The following is an 18,813-nucleotide window of genomic DNA, read 5'->3' as shown; positions in this document are numbered from 1 at the left end:
CGTGCCCGTGCCGCCCGTCACCCGCGCTCGATGAAGGCCGCTGCCCGCTGCCTGCCGCGCCTATCTCCTGCCGCCGTCGCGCCCGCCCTTCGCGACGCCCGTTGCGCTGCTGCACCCGCCTCCGCAGCGCCGCCGCTCCCGCTGTCGCGGAGCCCGCCGCGCCGCGCACACCTACCGCTGCGGAGCGTGCCGCGCGCCTGCCGCCGCCGCTCCCGCTGGCTGTTGCTGGCCCAACGCGCCGCCGCCGCCGCACCCGCCGGCCCCAACCGCCGCTTTTGCAGAGCCGAGAGGAGGGAGACATGGAGTTGAGGAGGCGAGTAGGAGGGAGACTGGGGATGAGCTAGGGTTAGGAATTGGGAGTGGGGATCGGGAGCTCGTGGCAGGTTGGGCAGGTTGGCCAGTGGGTCTCTTTGCGCTAGGGGCTGGGCTGCTGGGGGTACAGGAAAGACCCAGGTACTGGGCCGGACTAGCCCGACCATTGTTTTACGGGCCGGACCGTGCCGCCCGACGTGCCACGGTTGTGGCCCAAGCTCGGCACGGGTTATCGGGCCGGTCCAGCCCGGGCTCGTAGGACTTTGGGTTGTGCCGAGTTTGGGCCGGGCCAAAAATTCGGGCTTCGTGTCGTGCTAGCGGGCTGCGGGCCAAATGGACAACTATACCGGTGTCGTTGGATGCCGACTACTGTTAAGTTGAGTTTGTTCAGTTGCTACCGCTACTTGCGCAACATATGTCACGTTGAGTCCTTAGTCTTGAGTGCCTGATGCTGTATCGTAGATTCGTATCGCGTTTTTGGGAAAATGAAATAGTTTTTTTTTGTGAGAGGAAGGAAAAACGAAGTACTCCCTCCGTTCCAAATTATAGGTCATTCCAAGAATCTTGGAGAGTCAAATCATCTCAAAGTTTGACCAAAATTATAGAGAAAAATATAAAAATTTATGACATCAAATAGGTGCACTATGAAAATATAGCTAACAAAGAATCTAATGATACTTAATTGGTATCATAAATGTTATTATCTTGTCATATAAATTTGGTCAAACTTGAAAAACTTTGACTCTCCAAGATTCTTGGAATGACTTATAATTTGGAACGTAGGGAGTAGCTAGTTTTTTTTTAGAAATGTACGGCCTTTATTCATATATTAGGTTGACCGGTACAAACTCCATCAGGAGGAGATAACAACCAAACATGACGACCTACTGAATTATAAATTGAACTCTTAGCCAAACTATGAGCTTCTCCATTTGACTTTCTTCTCCGACTTCAGCTTCCGTGAAACTTGCCATCTCTGCTTTTATCTCCCTGGTGATGTGGCCATAGGGCCCCGTCCCATGGCCTTGTATACTCCTTACCACGTTTGCGCAATCAGTGGCAATCCGGATCTTTTGCAATGCAAGGTCTTTAGCAAGCGCTAAACCTTCTCGACAGGCCATAGCTTCTGCCGTTTCTGGGGACGAAACACCTTCCATGACAAAGCACTGATGCTCCCTGGAAAGATCCTCTTTCGTCCCTCGCAATCGCCGCCATAGTCGCAATGCACAAGTTCTTAGAGATCACAGCATCTACATTCACCTTCATCATTCCCCACAGAGGTGGAATCCAGCGAGAGGCACTGGCTTGCACACCACCCCTCCTTTCTATCTGCGGTGTTGCTCCTTCCAGATCCACAAGGAATCTTTCTATAAAACTGTGAGTCGAGAGTGGACTCTAAAATATGTCTTCATATATCGCCTTTCGTCTTGCATGCCAAATTGACCGCAGAGTGATCACTAGCCGCACAAGGTCCCCATGCTGGAGGGTTCCCATAGCTTTGTGCAGCCAACCACGAGCATCATTATTCTACGCCTGTCTGATAAACTCCAATAACTCTTCTCCTTGCAGAATCCACACACACTTAGCCATATTACATTCCAACAAAGAGTGCCTCCATGAATCCTGTCCACCACAAATGGAACAACTGCTGTTTTGCGCCATGTTTCTGTGATGTCGGACATCTCCAATTGGTATTGACTGCTTCACGAGCCTCCATAGGAAGACACGAACCTTAGATGGGACTTTAACATTCCACAGGTCCGTCCATTCCTTCTGCTCTGCTCTCACGTCCGACCGGCCAGCATTGTGCTCAATCCAGTCATTTCTTGTTTTTCAGTTGTTGACTAACATCCGGTACGCCGATCTAACTGAGAACACCCCAGATTTCTCATAGTGCCATGCCAAAAAGTCTTGCTGTCTTCGGGTGGTCAGTGGTATACTAATTATCTGTTCCCTGTCCATTGGTATGAAATGTGTCTTTAGAGCCTACACATTCCATATCTTCAGTATTGGGTCAATCAGCTCGCATACCTTTCTTGACGGTGTGGTGCTGATGCAGCTCACCGGCCTCATCAATCCATCCCTTGGCAGCCAATTCATGCCAGAAACATCTGTATCTTCGCCAGCCCCAAACCTTCGTATTAGACCTTTCTTGAGCACATCTTTGCCATCGACAATAGCTCGCCATATTCTGGATGGCGAGGAGCCGATTTCCGCATTCAAGAATTCAGACTTAGGGAAGTAAACTGCTTTTAGGATTCGTGCGCTCAGAGAAGTTGGCTCTTGCAAATTCTCCAGGCCTGTTGAGCAAGCAAAGCAAGATCAAAGAGCTCAATATCTCTAAAGCCGAGTCCTCCTATGTGTTTTGGCTTCGTCATCTCTTCCCATGCAACCCAGCACGTCTTCCTTTTTACCCTTCTTGCTTCCCCACCAAAAGCCTCAGAGCAAATCGTCAATATGCTAGCATAAACCTCGTGGCAGCCTGAAGCAAGACATAGAGCAAGTCGGCACAGCTTGTGCCATCAGCACCTCTTTAACCCCAGCTGACAGAGATTGTTCCATCCAGCCATGAACCTTCTTCCACACCCTATCTTTTAAGTACTTGAAAGCTCCTGTGGTCGAAGAGCCCACATCCGTGGGCATGCCCAAATATTTTTCACTCAACGCTTCATTATGTACTCCTAGAGAGTTCATGATTTCATCCCAGATATCTCCACTCACCCCTTTGGCAAAATGTATAGATGATTTATCTATATTGATCCTCTGCCCAGAAGCCTGGCAATAGATATGTAGTACATCCATCACCTCATCCGCGTTCTCCCTATTTGCCTTGAAAAACAGCAGGCTGCCATCTGCGAACAAAAGGTGGCTAACCATCGGAGCTGATGCTGCCACACTAATTCCACTGAGGTTCGATGACTGAGATCTAGATTTTAGGAGGCACGAGAGGACCTCCGAATCCCCCTGGTGGATCCCCCTTGATGGAGCAAAAGTATCCAAACAATCTCCATTAAATAAAACTAAGAAAGAAACTGTAGTTACCAATTTCATAATCATATCCACCCATAAATGGTGGAAGCCCAACCGGAGCATAATAGCTTTTAAGTAGTCCCATTCCACCGGTCATAAGCTTTCCTCATATCCAGCTTAAGTGCACAGAATCTGCTCCCACGAGCTCTTTTCTTCTTCATAAAATGCATGCATTCGTAAGTTGTAATAATATTGTCTGTGATCAGTCGCCCTAATCTCTGGCAACACAATTTTCAGCCTATTCGCCATCACCTTGGATGCAATTTTATAAATAACATTACACAGGCTTATGGGTCTGAACTGGCCCAGCTCCTCCAGCTTCTCCACCTTTGGTATAAGCACAATACAAGCGTTATTAATCAGTGACGGACCATCCTCTCCTTTGAGAACCCGTAGGACTACTTTAGTTACCTCCTCACCACATAGCTCCCAATGGCGCTGGAAAAAATGTGCCGGCAAGCCATTTGGCCCTGGTGCCTTTGTAGGAAACATTTGAAATAAAGCCCTCTTTATTTCCTCATGTTCAAAGGGCGCCGTATCCTTGACACGTTCCGGCAAAAGCGACAGCGGTGATGAATGAGAATCTGATGGCGCCCTACAACTATCAAAAGTGTACCCTAGGGAGATCCCTAACTAAGCGTCTGGCTCCACAACCTCCCATCCCTCTGTATCCCGGCGGATGAACTTAACGCAGCAGGGACAGAAGTCTATGTCTGAGTGTTCTGAAATAATATTTCAACAAAAGCCCTGAGTAACTAATATTCAGCAAGACTTACCCGACTATTGGGTATACTTAGCCCACATATCTAGACATGCAAAGCTTTTTGTCTGATAGATAGTTTTGCGGAAAACAACGACTAAAGTGAATCCTTATTTTGCCATATTTTAGCTCATGATTCTATATAACTTAACCATCATCTATCATTAGCATATCTAGAGCAAACATGTTGAGACATATAATAACATTCCAAGTAATCATAACCATATATCATTCATTTTTCATCTCATCACTACGAGGCGACACAATGATCAAGGTGCCCATGTCCAAGAGCGACTGACGGCGAATCGATTCGATTTAACCTTGCAAGGTGGACCTAACCAACACGGCACGCATTTGCCCCGTCGGACGATACGAGCCAACCATTCCCCTCCCCGCCTCGAACTACAGAACCGTCCCACCTACATATAGTCAGCCGGGCTCAACGAGAGACCACCAAAAGTAAATACATGCAACCCAATTCTCCGCGACTACCCGACTCGCCCTAAGGAGTGGTGATGAAGTTCTGTACTTTCAACGCGAGGCAGTACTAGACTTACCGGTATCGACTACCTCCTACTCCCGGCATGCGGTTAGTACAGTTCAAACATGATCAGTAGGGCCGACAACGGTACGGTCCTTAACCGACACAGACGGAGCTACATTTTTCTCCGCCCGGTCTCAAACTCTATTTTTCCTTTCATTCCAAGATTAGTAGCTCATATAGGGAAACATGAAATAACCTATATCTCGCGAGTAAGTGGAAATTACTCGACTTCTACCGAACCCTATCTAGCATAGTATTTCTATCGTCCTATACATACTAGTATAACTCAAGGAAACCTAGGGTTCATACAACTAGGGTTTCAAACAAATCCTAAACATAATGCACAAGTAATAAATACATATATAGGTGTTATAATTTAAATTAATAGGATGTGCACCAGGGCTTGCCTTCGGGCTGCTGCTCAGAGCTGGGGTCGGACGGGCCTTGGGCCGGGTTCTCACGCCTCTCTTCTTGGACTTGATCCGGCTGCTCCTGCGGTGCCACAATCACCTCATATACGTGGCCCTCAGCTGCGGATGCTACACAAATGCATATGAAATGATTGAGGGCAACTCAAACTATATAATCACTATACCCGAAATGAAATGTCCTGCGGACTGTCCGCAACCAAATGGCGGACCGTCCGCAGCTCAACTTCGCAGACCCACCAGAACCCCCAACGTCTCTGGAGAATTTCTAGACTGACTGGCGGACTGTCCGCAACACACTTCTGCAATCCCACCAGAACTAACTACCTCTCTGGACAAATTTTAAATCTATACCGCAGACTGTCTGCTCTCAAACAGTGGATCGTTCGCAGTTTAGCTCCGCAAAACCATCAGAGGCAACGACGCCTCTGAACAAACTTTTAAACTCTACTGCGGACCGTCCGGCCCTCCTTGGCGGACCGTCCGCAGTTCACTCTGTCAATCCACCAGAGACGACAACGTCTCTGGACAAAATTCTAGACTCTACGGCGGACTGTCTGCCCTCCAATAGCAGACCGTCCGCAGTTCAACCCTGCGAACCAACCAGAGACAACATCGTCTCTGGACAAATCTTGAACTCTACGGCGGACTGTCTGCTCTCCCATAGCGGATCGTCCGCAGTTCAGTTCTACGAAACCACCAGTGACAACATCATCTCTGGACAACTTCTAATTTGACCTGCTGACTGTCCGGCCCTCCTAGGCGGACCGTCCGCAGTTCACATCTTTTGACACCGCGCGCCACCACCAGTGATGCCGGCGCGGCCGCGCGGCGCGCCGTTCCCGCCGACGGCGGCCCGACCGACAGCGAGGCTAGCACTACACCATCTACTAGAAGAGGCGCACACGGGCATGGGTGACGCACGCGAAGAAATCAATCCTAACCTAGTCGGCGACGTGCGGCCCATGGCGGTCAAAATGACATCGTCGTGAACGTGCGTGGAAACAACAAGAACGTGGAGGAACGGGGGAACATGAGCATGAGCGACTCACTTACAATCGATTTGAGCCCTTGGGCGAAGGAAACAGTGCTCGGACGATGGAGTTCCACGGTGAGGTCGAGTTTGGCCCAAACTCGAACTGGCGGCCGGGGAATCTGGGATTCCCGGCGAGGTGGAGGTCGTGGCCGTGGTTTGCGGGGTTGAGGAGGAAGCTAGAGAGGTGGTCGAGCTCTTGGTGCGGTGGATTTGAAATCCATGGAGGGAAGCTCGTGAAATCGGCCGGCGAACGGGAGGAGTTCACACTCCGTTCATGGCGTCGGGAGAGAGGGAGAGTGAACTGAGGGAGAGAGAGAACGAGGGCTTGGGCGCGGGGTGGGTGGAGGAGCGGTGCGCGACTTCAATGCCGCGTACAGAGATGGTCGGGAAGGAGCTCGACGGTCGGCACGTGGCGGTGACCGACGAACCACGGTCTCGGAGTGATGGAAATAGAGCCGTCGCGGACCGTCCGCCGTCCCCAGCGGACTGTCCGCTAGGCGCGGTGTTACAAGGCACCGGTGCCGGATCCGCCGCAGGGCGGGTGCTCCGCCTCCGCCGTGCCGGCGAAATCGTCGTCGTCGCCGCGATCCACGATTCGTGCAGCCGGAAGACCGCCGCCTGCTGAGACTCGAGGCCCAGGTCCTGCATCTCTTCCTCGTCGCGCACAGTTGCCTGGCGGATATCCTCGCCGGCAGCCAGGAGAGCGCCTTCTTGTCCAAGCGCCGCAACCATGGCTCCCAGGGCATCCTCAGGATCCATTCGATCCTGCTCACCGCGCTCCACGCCAAGCAGCATCTCGTGTGCGTACATACAATTCGTAGCATTTCATTTGATCTCTTTGCCCGTCAATTCATAGGTCTGCAATTCATCTGCCGTTGTTGTTCCTCGGACTCTCTCCTTGCCATTAATGAATGTAACCTGTAATAGGGCATCCTGGGAGCGCGTGAGGCACCGGGCAGCTGAGATTGCCTACGACTTGGTTCACAGGACCCCAGAGCTGAAAGGCGTGGTGCTCCAACCGCCCAGCCCGACGAAACCAAACAATGTGCTTCCGATCTGCTCCAGGTAAATTTAACTGAAAAATTCCTCACTCTCTTTGGTGTCTTCTGCATCTACACTAACCTGTTGATCTCCGGTTCGAGTGACACTTGTTTCATCATTTGGTTGTAACCTTTGACACAGTACTGGCTGGAGGTATCGCAGGAAGAACCATCCCCGCCGGCCGCAGGCATCTGCGCTTGCCAAGCGCTATCTCCGGAGGAGGGAGAGGTACTTTACAACGCCTCTGCTTGTTCTGATTGTTTTTCCCATACTGCGTTCACGTAAGCATGTTTCTTATATTACCTCTTTTATTTGCAGTCTGCTTTCCTCAAGGCAGTCTAAGGAATCAGCTAATGGTAGGGTACCCTTTTCTTTGCACCATCTTGTATTAGCAATTGCATACGAGAGACAGTTAATGATGATGAATGCTTGTCGGTGGCAGAATTGCATGCCAAGGCAGCAACCTGGATAGCGGATATTCTTGGTAAATACTTACCGTTCCTTTTACAAGTCCCTTTGCATATGCATTGACCTTGTGTGGGAGTTCAACTCCATGCTGATTAGTGTTTGGTAGCTTGAATGCACCTGGGCAGCTTGTGATTTTAGTCTAGCTTACATGATAAACTGCCAAGACTAAAACCGATCCTATTGACTCTACTGTTCATCCTGTTTGGCATCAGACTGCGGCGGCTAAAAGAGATCTCATGTCCCCATTATCACTTACTTTCTTCGGGATTGATTGTGCATGTTTGTTTGTCTTGCACCAACTTAATTAATGGACTTATTTGGCCTTCAGATGAAAGTTTGAAAGCTGGTAAACCTCAGGAGCTCCATCAGAAGGGTCCAGTTCAGACAAGTGGAAACCAAGGTAAATTCATACCTGTTACATCAACCTGAGCTTTAGTCTAGAAATCTGTTATCCTCCAAACTCAGTATCTAGATTTTGCTTTGGATGTGTTGTTTGTTGATGACTTTTAGGTAGGGTTTCCATAGTACAAAATTATGGGAAGCAGCTTTTGATCATCGTTATTTTAAAATGGAGGGAGCTCATCTTATGTTATGGTAGTTCGAAAACTGAACTTGAATTAGTGAGCTACTATTTACTAAGCTTGCTCACTTGATAAAAGTTTCTTGAGATTGCACCTACTCAGTAAACTAAGTTTATACTTCCAATATTTTCTTCGCTCTTGGTCCTTGAAATGCTAACTGGTAGAAAACATCGATCATGCACAAATTTGATTCAATGGGCATTATACCCTGGTATATAATACTTAATAAGATGATCTTTGATAAGTTTTGATTTTAACTTCTTGTCAGGCACAAGTAAGCATTCAAGTCAAGTAGGCAGTGCCCAGGATGAATCCAAGGAAGAACCTAATGGACGTCACTGCTTCTGATGAACACAATCAATATCCAAAAAGACAACGGACAAGTGGGGCTTTTGCTGAAGCTAGCATGGTATAATACTGTCTTTTTTTGTTCTTACTTTAATTAAAATTTGTATGCAGTGATGTGATCTTTTTTTATTCACTAGAATGGTAAATTATGCTTTCATCAGTAGAAGGCAGGGGTATGCTAAATCTTTTAAATAAAAATAGAATATGCTGTCATGCAAGGTTGGTTTTGTCTGGTAGATTGAGTGGGATTATTATAAAACAACACTTTTCTTCATAGAATGCTTGAGATGTCTATTTAACACAACAGTTTTGTAACACGTGGTACGGATGATTGGACTGTGTTGTACAGTTCTACTCATGGTTTAAGAGTGGAATGTGTGAAGCTGTTTTCTGCCTTGGGTATTGTTTGCAATTTTCTGCTGGAGATTAAATTTTACTTGTCCAAATGATACTCTCATTTTACAAAGCTTATAGGTAGGTAGGTATTCTGGTAATTTTGAGTTTTCAACTTCCCATGTGTCCTTTTTACAACATGATGCATGTACTTGAATGAAATAGAAGGCGTTGGCTTCTTGTATAATCCAATAATGACGTTATTTGTTGGACAATACTAACTGGTGGTGGAATATATATACTGTTGGCCTGCAGACTCCGGCGATTAGGACATGAGCGGGGGATTATTGCAGCATGAACTTCGAATGCTCAGCTGAGACGAGCCGCGAGAGTTGTTAGATGTCTACTACTATTAGAAATCAAGCTATTTATTACACCCTCTGTCCCAAATTATTAGTCGTTTTAGTTTTCCTAGATTCATAGATTTTTTTATGCACCTAGACATAAATATACATGTAGGTGTATAGCAAAAACTATGAATCTAGAAAAGCCAAAACGACTGGTATAATTTGGGATGGAGGGAGTAGTTGCTACTTCGATGTTGAGCTCTCTGCAAGTCACTTAGAACTTGATGCTAAGTTATCGTGCAAACTCTCTCTATCGGCGGCTACTTGGGTGCAATCAGGCCAATTGTGCAAGCGTGCAAGCAGCTGTTGTGATGTGTCCGATGACTATCCAACGGTGACATACTTTTTTACACATAAACCCTCTCAGCACCCCATCAGAGATGCAAAACAAAAATACGAAAACCCCCTTGGCAAGATTAATCCCAATCGTAATCGGTGTGGTGTTCACTCGTTCGACCGCCGCCGGCCTGCCTCCATCCGAGCGCTGCCGCAGCTCGCCGGAACTCGGCCGCCGGCTTGCCTCCATCCGAGCGCTGCCGCAGCTCGCCAGAACTCGGCCGCCGCGCACCACTTTCCTCCTCCTCGTTGCTCCACAAGGCTACAGGTTGCCGTGCCCGCCATCAGGCCTTGGAGCACCGCCGACGCAGCCCCTAGGATGGAGGACGCCGCCCGCCATCAGGCCTCGGAGCGCCGCCGCCGTGGCCCCTAAGAGGCTAAGATGCAGGACGCCTTGACCTCTAGGATGCAGGGCAACGCCTTGACAAGTTCGTTGTCTGGCATCCTCCAGATGCCCCAGGTCTTGGCCACAAACTTCTTTCGCTGCCGTTGTCAAGGGCACTCCGTGGGCAATAACTGCTTCATTTTCATTCTATGATTTTGGAGGACGCAACATGGAGGTGGTAGTTGCTGTAATCCTTGTTTGTGCAGACAAAATTGTTGTTCCTGCCATTGTAATGAACATCTATACAACTTTGACGCACTGTAAAATTGAGTATGTACATCAGTTTTGTGTCGCTAATAAAAATCGGCTTGTGAGAATGCTCCCTGCTTCGATAATGCAAGATTGTTTTCTCTCTTATGTTAGCTAAATTCAGAGAATTGAGCAGCATAGATGCATAGTGTGTGTATGTGTTTGCAGACATCAATAGTTATGAGAATGAAAGAGTGATCAAGAATGAAAATAGATGATCTTTTGCCTCAGCAATCGAGTTGTATGTATAGGTAACATGCTGCTGCTGCATATGAAATAAGAGCAGAGAAGGCAGGAAGTTGGGACAGGTGTTACAGTGGAGGAATTCTTGAATACAAATGTGTTCCAGGATCCAAAGAGAAAATAAAACTATAGAATTGACATAGCATCCAAATTGTTTTTGGCATCTAAAAAAATATAAGTGCACATTATTTTAGCAAATCATCCTGAAAGTGTAGCACTAAACACATTGCTTCATTGCCACAGGTAAATGCGAGCATGTTTGAGCCGCTGCTTCAGCTCCCCTTGTTTGGGCAATTACGCCTATTATGCCCAACTTCATCTATTATTATACGACTAACTATTCTCCTCCTGCAGCAAATAGGATTTAGCATTAATCATTCCGCGTTGTTCACCTGATGCAAGAAGCATGATCGTTGTTTCACCTGAGCCGGGCGCACGTAGGCGATGAGCTGATCGTTGAAATTAAAACCAGTGGACGCAGGTTCCAATACCGCAGCAGGGACCCACACCGACCAGAAGCCTGAACTATCGAGTCTGAGGAAGTGGTGCGCGGCGGCCGAGTGGTGGCCGGCGGCCGAGTTCTGGCGACCTGCGGGAAGAGACAGAGTGTCCTCCGTCCGTGCCCGGCCAGAGCTCGTTCTTGCGGTTGGATGGAGGGCGGCGGCGGCACCTCGTCACGCCGAACCGTGGAGATTACGTGATCACCAGGCACATGAACTCACGAACCGGTGAGGATGAGGTATAGTATTTGGAGGGGGCTTGTGCAAAGTGTACATGGGGCGGATCTGCTGGTGCGGGAGGGTTCTTTTGCAAAATTTACATGCACCGTTCGATGGGGATCGGAGGCCTAGCAAGCGTTGCTTGCAGCCTTGCACGGTTGTGCTACTTGCACTCCAGTCGGACCCCTCTCTATCATGCCACATATATTTGAGATTGATGAAGTTACTCCTTGTACGGCCCTACCTGAGCACATTTTTCATTAATAGAAAGGAGAGTGATGAAGTTACTCTATCTCTCATAAGTGTGCACAGTTTTAATTAGAAGTGGTGGAGAGCGGGCGGCAGGCGCTGGGTTGCCTAATGCAACGCGGCAAATTTTTTGTGTGCGGCACGGCAGCAAATCAAAACTATCGTCGAAACCAACCGCTGCAACGAAACGTAACATTTGCTGAGGGGAACAAAATGTATATGGGTAGTGCTACCAAACACGCGAGATAGATTCAACTAGATATTTGTTCTATTCTGCTGATGGGAAAACTGGCTGATTTTGGCTAGTTTAATAGTGTTCTGTGAGAGAATCCGCTAGAAAAGCTAGGTGATTTCGGCTGATGAACAGAGTGATCTATTATCTTATTATTTGGCCAACAAAAGGGGTCTCCACGTTCGCTCTCAAGGCCTATAAATTCTCACGTTAATCGGAGAAAAAAGAAAAAAAATAAAATTACCCACCACTGCCATTATGATAAAATTTCTCAAAATACCCTTATGCCTAATTAAAATTAACCCACCACTGCCATTAAAAAATAATCTAAAATACTCTATATCTTATTTATATGAATTGCGGTAACTTAAGTCATGGAAATAGAAAACTTATTTGTACACACGGACTGTGAAGATTAAAATATGAAGCAACCACCTTTTGAGCCTACAATCCAATCGATCTCACATGCACAGGTCGTTGAGTGTTCATCTTGACCCGGAGTCGCGACTAGCAGGAGCAGTATAGTCCATGACGGCTGTGAGTTGGCCCTTTAGAGTAATAAGCAATGTTGTTATCAGGCTTGAAGACGGTAATCACATGTAGTTGAGAGACGGGGCGACTGGGCAAAGTAACATGTTGAGCGAGACGATCGAGAGTTCGAGACAGCGTGCAGCGGCAGCGATACAAGATATGATAACGAAGATGGAAAAAATCACAAATCGTTTATTAATAAGCAAGCGATCAGAGCTGGGCAATATACGGTGGAGAAGTAGTGCGAAAAAGAATCAAGCGAGATAAAAAGTAATTTTCTATTTTTCCAATCTCTATTGCTAAAACACTTGCTTTTTTATGTATATTCAGTCTCAAGACATATAAATAATCATGCTAATCAGAAAATAAATAAAAAATATTGCTATGACTAACGAAAATAACTAATCATTGCTGTTATGAAGACATTAATCAAAAATAACTTTAGCTACCCTGTTTGCAAAGATACCTCAAGTTATGTATAAATTATCAACTTATATTATTGATTAAAAAATAAAGCCAGCAAAAGTTATTTAGTTAGAATAGGAACAAGTTAAAAGAAAAGGGAGATTGACTAATGGAGATAGTAATAGAGCCCTAACAAAAAAAACTTATGACAATATATCTACATTTAAATTACTTTTAAGAACTAGACATAGAGTGCTATAGTAAAATAACAACATAAAGGAAAAGTATAAATTTAATAATAATAATACCAATATATATAAAAATTTAATTAGATTCTCGATACTAGTCGCGCAAATACACAGGCCATCTCACTAGTTTGTACTGAAATTGCTGGTTACAAAACGCATGGTTGTACCTCCCTATTGCGATTTGTGGATGCCCCTCTCTACTGTGATATGTGGAGGTACCTTCCTTTCTGACAATCTCCGGAAGAAAATCCATAAGCTTTACGAATTGTTTTTCAAGAAGTCAAACCATTTCAAATTTAACCAATAACATTTATATTACAAAATAAGTACTATTAGATTAATCATGTAATATACTTTTATACTAAACCTATTTGAATATATAAATAATAGTAAACTTTTTATAAATTTACCCAAATTTAAGATTATTTATTAACTTCTTGATAAGTCAAGTTGCGGCAAATTTTCCTTTCTCACAAAAAAGAGATCAAACAATCGGTTGCGTGATTGATGGAAACTTTCAGTGTTTGTCACCGTGCGGTCCACGTACGCGCGCGCCCATAACCTAACAATGAGCGCGGTGTGGTGTGTGAGAGCCTTACGTGGAAGAAGAGCTAGGCCGGGATGCTTGCTGTATCTGTGTATCATGCATGACCCCATCACCCATGTAGGCTGTAGCTACCTAGGACCGGAGCGAGGTCGGAGCCCCGAGCTGAGCCCGCTAGCTTAGCCAGCTCTCGAGTACCGTACCAATCGAAAAGCAAGCCATCGGACGGAAACAGCCTTGTAAAAGTAGTGGTTTAAATGAAGCACCATGGTACGCCGCGTTCGATCGGGTCGCAACGAAGCACCCAAGGGACGTGCTTTGTTAATTAATGCTGTGCCTCACGATCACAACCTAGAACTATCCATAGTTAAGTGAGAGGGTGTCGTAGACAGCAGACTAGATCGAAATTAACCAAACTAGAACATGTTTCGAGCAGCAACCTCTGTAAAACCACCTTCCGCGAAAGTTCTAATAGTGCATTCTTAATAAACACGGCATGTACCGCGAGCATCATATGCGATCCTTCCTAGATGCCAAAGTGAAAAAAAAGCAAGCTGAGCAAAAAGAAATAAAGTAGAACGCGATACTGCTTGAACTATCCGTATGGAAAAGGGTTCAAAGAACTAGGGAACCAACCGCGTGATTCTGCACCCACCCACCCAATGGTCCACACCACCAACTCCAAGTCATGTCACATTCCCTCGAAACTTGTTTCCCTGTGTAGGTTGTACGCGTACTTAATTGATAAACACCCACATTAGATACCTTAGCAAGTTCATCCTAATCCCAATATATAAAACGCGTGATTCTACACCCACCCTCACACCACCTCCGCCCCCACCCAGCGGTCCACACCACCAACTGCAAGTCACGTCGCATTCCCTCGAATCTTCTTTCTCGGTATAGATTGTACACATGCTTAAATTAACAAGCACTCATACTAGATATCTTAGAATGTTCCTCCCAATCCCGATATCTAGACGTCTCTAGCAGGTAAGTTGATGTTTTTTTAAGTACCGGTAGACCGCTGCCTGGGCCGGAGAAATCGGAGAATTTACCTCCAATTCCCACGTAGACTTCAACTATTTCCCATAAATTTCCTGAATCCCTTTAGCAAGAAAACGAAAAGAAAAACACGTGAAAATGTACCACTTTTGCATGGAAAAGGATGGGAAGATTGATCTGCAAGGGAAGGGAAGCAACTGGTGAATCGGCAGCCAGTCAGGCACCACTCCGCCGCCCACCCACGCGTCGACGCGTGGCTTCTCCTCCTCCTCCTCCTCCTCCTTCCTAATCCTACCCCAACGGCCAGCACATGCGCATGTGCCGGTGCGGGCCCGCACGTCCCTTCCCGTGCCACTGACAAGAGGTCCCGGGTAGACCCGCGTCGGCCCCACCTGCTCGCCCGCATGTCCCTTCCCGTGTCACTCTGCCCACCAAACCACCACTTCCACGCGCGACGTCTTGCTGACCGGTGGGGCCATCGTCAACGCGTGGCCCCACCGGTCGCCGCGCCGCGTACCGGACCCCTCCCCCCCACCGGTGGCCGGTCGACACGCGTCCGCTCGCGAGGCCCGACGCCGCCGCGGGGGATCGGAGATCCCGGCCCGGCTCGCTGCCAGGTGGGCCCGCGCGCCGGCCCGGACGCGGCCCGTATATAGCGCCGCCTTTCCCCACCCTCGCCGACCTCGCCGCGCTCCCCCCCCCCTCACTCCCCCGCCCCGAAAACCCCACTGCGCCGCGCGAACCCTAGCCGATCGCCGCGCGGAATGCCGGCGATGCCGAAGCCCCAGGACGCCGACGTCGAGGCGGGCGCGCCCGCCGCGGGGAAGGCGGGGGCGGATCAGGCGGCGGAGGAGGCCGCGAAGCCCGCGGCGAGGAAGGTAGCGGAGGAGGAGGACCCGCGGCTGCGCTGGGCGTTCGTGCGCAAGGTCTACGCGATCCTGGCGCTGCAGTTCGCGCTCACGGCGGCCGTCTCCGTCGCGGCCTGCCTCGTGCGCGCCGTCCCGCGCTTCTTCGCCACGGGGCCCCCCGCCGCCGTCTGGCCCGTCTTCATCGTGATCCTCGTCTCCCCGTTCATCGGTGAGAGCCCCCTCCCGGCCTCCCCTCCCCTCCCCTCCCTAGGGTTTCGCGTGGTTCCGGTCGCCCCCGCGTGCTTGGTTCGTTCGGCTGCGGTGCGGAATTAAATCGGAATGAGCGGCGCCGGGTTTTAAGTTTTAACGCGTTGCGGTTGATCTGCTGTGCAGTGATGTTCCCCATGCTGAAGTACCGGGAGAAGCACCCCACGAACCTGGTGCTGCTCGGCGTCTTCACGCTCTGCTGCAGCCTCAGCATCGCCATGACCACCTCCACCAGCCTCGGTACGGCCTCACGGTTCCGCCATCATCTCCATTTCCCGTGTCTTCGCTTTCTGCTGTGATGTGGGTAGATCAGGTGCAGCGGGTGGTGAAATTCTGGTGGTTTCTGGGGCCAATTTGTCATCTTCTGCTTCCGATCTGGTGATTGTTGTGATGGATTGTTAGGGATGTGTGATCCTGCACTTTCTTTTTGGGGGAATGCAGTAGCTGTCAATTTGATTGTTGAACAGAGCAGATTTGGGGCTCTGTGGGGGGTTTTGGTAGAGAAGAAGAGTGGAACTTCTTTTTCCTTTTTTTGCGCAGGAATGGATGATCATCTGTAGGCGTACTAGTATGTGACTCTTTATCAACTATGATATTCTTCTGCTGCCAGCAGATAAATGTTAAATTACTCTGTTCCCTGCAAAAATTCGGGGTGGACTCATGAGCTTTGTGGAATTTGAGTAGGATTTCTCCCTATCTTTAGACTTTAGTTGTTGGCAGTGGTAGGATGATGGGCATCAGCTCAGGGTCAACTTTTTTTAAACCAAATCCTGTGACTGCACCATATAAATGTACTATTCTTGCATGGTCTTGTTTGCCTGCACAAATAGTTTTCTGTATAATGGACAACTCCTGCATTGTTTGCAATTTATACCATTAATTTCTTACTGTTGTCGCCATACAGAGTAATTATTCGCAATGGTCAATGTCCTGTATTGAGTCCATTAGCAAGTCCTGTTTCATTTCTTGTGGTATCATTTGGGTGAGTTGCACAACAGTTACTTTTAGCATAAGGAAAAAAATTACTTTTTACCATTGGCTTGTACTATACTTTTTAAGATTTATCTGCACTATCACTCCTCTGCATGTGTTTTACATGCATTCAGTTTCAGGTCAGCCAGTATGCTAGTTTTAAACCACCACATACGCTGTGGTGGCAGTCATTACATTTTGATGAAGATGCATGAGTTGGTTTTTGTTACGTGATCTCTAGCTTTTTACTTTGTGATAGAACAACTGGGTCCGGATCATCTTGCAGAAACCTTACTGTATCTATCATCTTCGAGTACTGGGCTATGTTATATTTGTTGCCTGTGAGTTTTATGTGCTGAATGCTTGTGTTTTTGTTGTGAGAAAATCCATGTCTCCCATTACTTATGTTATATTAAAAAAACAATCTTAATTGAATCCAACTTTTCTCTGATTTGTTCTAGATACCAAGTAAACCTTACTTGCACAATTTTCATGCATATTCCTTCAATTGTGGTGAAAATGTGAAATCCATGGCACACTGCTTTTTATTGGACGACTATAGATCTGAAATAAATCTTACTTCCTTCTGTTGGTTTGTAAATGTGAAGAAATCTTATCTGCCCAACTTTCAGGCATTCTAAACATTTTTTTTTGAGAGGTCACCGGGGGGGGGACGAAAAATCCCCACCTGAATTCCATTAAACCACGGATGCCGGACTAGCCGGTGATGGTTTGATACAAGTACCTTACAAGTAGGGACTGCCACACAGTCAGATGAGCAAAGAACTAGAGAAGAACTCGAACAACTGGATACAACACCAAGAACAACATGTAGGAGAGACACAACTCACAAACTGTTCAAAGACAAGGCACGACACGACTGTAAGATAACCGCCGATCGCCGATTAGCGCCCCCACCGAACAGCATACTCGCCGGTTTCGTCATGGCTGATGCACCCTGCACCACCCCTCGTAGCTACGCCGCTCTGCTGTCGCCCTCCATCTGAGGGACCACCCAACGGAATGGGGACTAAAGGCGGCGAAGGGTGCACAAGCCACAGCTCACCGGATACGACGACCTCCCTTGAAGCTGATGGTGACACCGACAGCTCCTCCAGGCTCCACATACCACCATCCAACGCCATCCAAGAGGAGGAATCCTTGAAGGGGAATGGCGGAAGCGGTGGAAACACCATTCTAAACATTTTAAATTACTCTCTAGTTACTAGTGCATTACGTCTTTTAGGAAGCTACTATGTATTATATATATATATATATATATATATATATATATATGTATATGTATATATATATATATATATATTATGGCTGATGAAGTGCAATTCTTGTGTTATGTCAACAGGCAAAGTGGTTCTGCAGGCTGCCATCCTCACCGCAGTTGCTGTTCTGGGGCTCACCCTCTTCACCTTCTGGGCTGTGAAAAAGGGCTACGACTTCACCTTCATGTTCCCCTTCCTGTTCACCTGCCTCAGCGTGCTGCTGGTGTACCTCGTCATCCAGGTTTGCCTGCCCGACGACAACGCGGTCTTCCGATCCTCTTTCTCAACAGATCCATCTTTCTCCGTGCCACCTGTTTGGCATACAGTGTAATGTTGTAATCCACTGGACTTTGCAGATCTTCTTCCCTCTGGGACGGGTCGCCATGACCATCTACGGGTTCCTGGCCACCCTGGTGTTCTCGGGCTTCATCATCTTCGACACCCACATGCTGCTCAAGCGCCACACCTACAACGAGTATGTGGTCGCCGCCATCGCCCTCTACCTGGACGTCATCAACCTCTTCATGGCCCAGATGTCGCTCTCCTTCCAGTGATCCATCGCCGGTTTCACCTCAACACCCCCACCCTGACATCACCTCGCTCGTCCCGTACATGGTGCATCACGTCACATAGCCTCACAACTCTAGCTGCCTCAAGTTACCAAGTACCTAATAGTAGCAGTAGCACTATGGAGCTGGAGACTGATATGTAATTAGCCAAGCTCTAGCTGAGATTGCGGTATATATGACGAGTTGCGCTAGTAGCGATAGATAATCATAGACCTTGAGATATCCTGTTGGTTCTGTGCTTCGGCACCGGGTGGTTCTGAACTTCTCATTGCTGTTGGTTCTGAAACCTTAATGGAGATCCAAAGCGCGGCTGGATCCGAAACCTTAATGGAGATCCAAATTACTACTATCGCTTGTTTGTTCGCTGAGTGTCGTTGCTCTGCCGATCGGTCTGGTCATCTCGTCGGTGTGCAGCCGCTGCTTCTGTTCTGTTTGTTTCGCAT

The 18,813-nt window shown here is 47.8% G+C and overlaps 2 protein-coding genes across 2 annotated transcripts; both read left to right on the top strand.

Moving 5' to 3' along the window:
• Positions 1-6,384: 6,384 nt before the first annotated feature.
• LOC120645776 lies at positions 6,385-9,562 on the top strand. Its single transcript, XM_039922516.1, has 9 exons — positions 6,385-6,542; positions 6,623-6,910; positions 7,038-7,175; positions 7,293-7,379; positions 7,470-7,507; positions 7,594-7,635; positions 7,948-8,019; positions 8,469-8,609; positions 9,197-9,562. Exons 1-8 carry the CDS (start codon positions 6,385-6,387, stop codon positions 8,546-8,548), a joined length of 903 nt encoding a protein of 300 aa, XP_039778450.1. The 3' UTR covers positions 8,549-8,609; positions 9,197-9,562.
• A 5,470-nt stretch (positions 9,563-15,032) lies between these two features.
• Positions 15,033-18,719, top strand: LOC120644758 (protein LIFEGUARD 4-like). Its single transcript, XM_039921459.1, has 4 exons — positions 15,033-15,511; positions 15,676-15,789; positions 17,885-18,042; positions 18,158-18,719. Exons 1-4 carry the CDS (start codon positions 15,199-15,201, stop codon positions 18,353-18,355), a joined length of 783 nt encoding a protein of 260 aa, XP_039777393.1. The 5' UTR covers positions 15,033-15,198; the 3' UTR covers positions 18,356-18,719.
• The last annotated feature ends 94 nt before the right edge of the window (positions 18,720-18,813 follow it).

This window comes from Panicum virgatum, chromosome 8K, assembly GCF_016808335.1.
Source record: "Panicum virgatum strain AP13 chromosome 8K, P.virgatum_v5, whole genome shotgun sequence".
Taxonomy (NCBI): Eukaryota; Viridiplantae; Streptophyta; class Magnoliopsida; order Poales; family Poaceae; genus Panicum; species Panicum virgatum.
The sequence above is the reverse complement of the archived record's forward strand: the minus strand, read 5'-3'. Positions and strand labels throughout refer to the sequence as shown.

Excerpts from the sequence above, each read along its gene's own strand:
- LOC120645776 (XM_039922516.1), top strand. The coding sequence starts at position 6,385 with ATGGCGTCGGGAGAGAGGGAGAGTGAACTGAGGGAGAGAGAGAACGAG. Across the intron at positions 6,911-7,037 it reads CACGCCAAGCAGCATCTCGT|GGCATCCTGGGAGCGCGTGA; the intron begins GTGCGTACATAC and ends AACCTGTAATAG. Across the intron at positions 7,176-7,292 it reads GTGCTTCCGATCTGCTCCAG|TACTGGCTGGAGGTATCGCA; the intron begins GTAAATTTAACT and ends CCTTTGACACAG.
- LOC120644758 (XM_039921459.1), top strand. The coding sequence starts at position 15,199 with ATGCCGGCGATGCCGAAGCCCCAGGACGCCGACGTCGAGGCGGGCGCG. Across the intron at positions 15,512-15,675 it reads CCTCGTCTCCCCGTTCATCG|TGATGTTCCCCATGCTGAAG; the intron begins GTGAGAGCCCCC and ends TCTGCTGTGCAG. Across the intron at positions 18,043-18,157 it reads TGGTGTACCTCGTCATCCAG|ATCTTCTTCCCTCTGGGACG; the intron begins GTTTGCCTGCCC and ends TGGACTTTGCAG.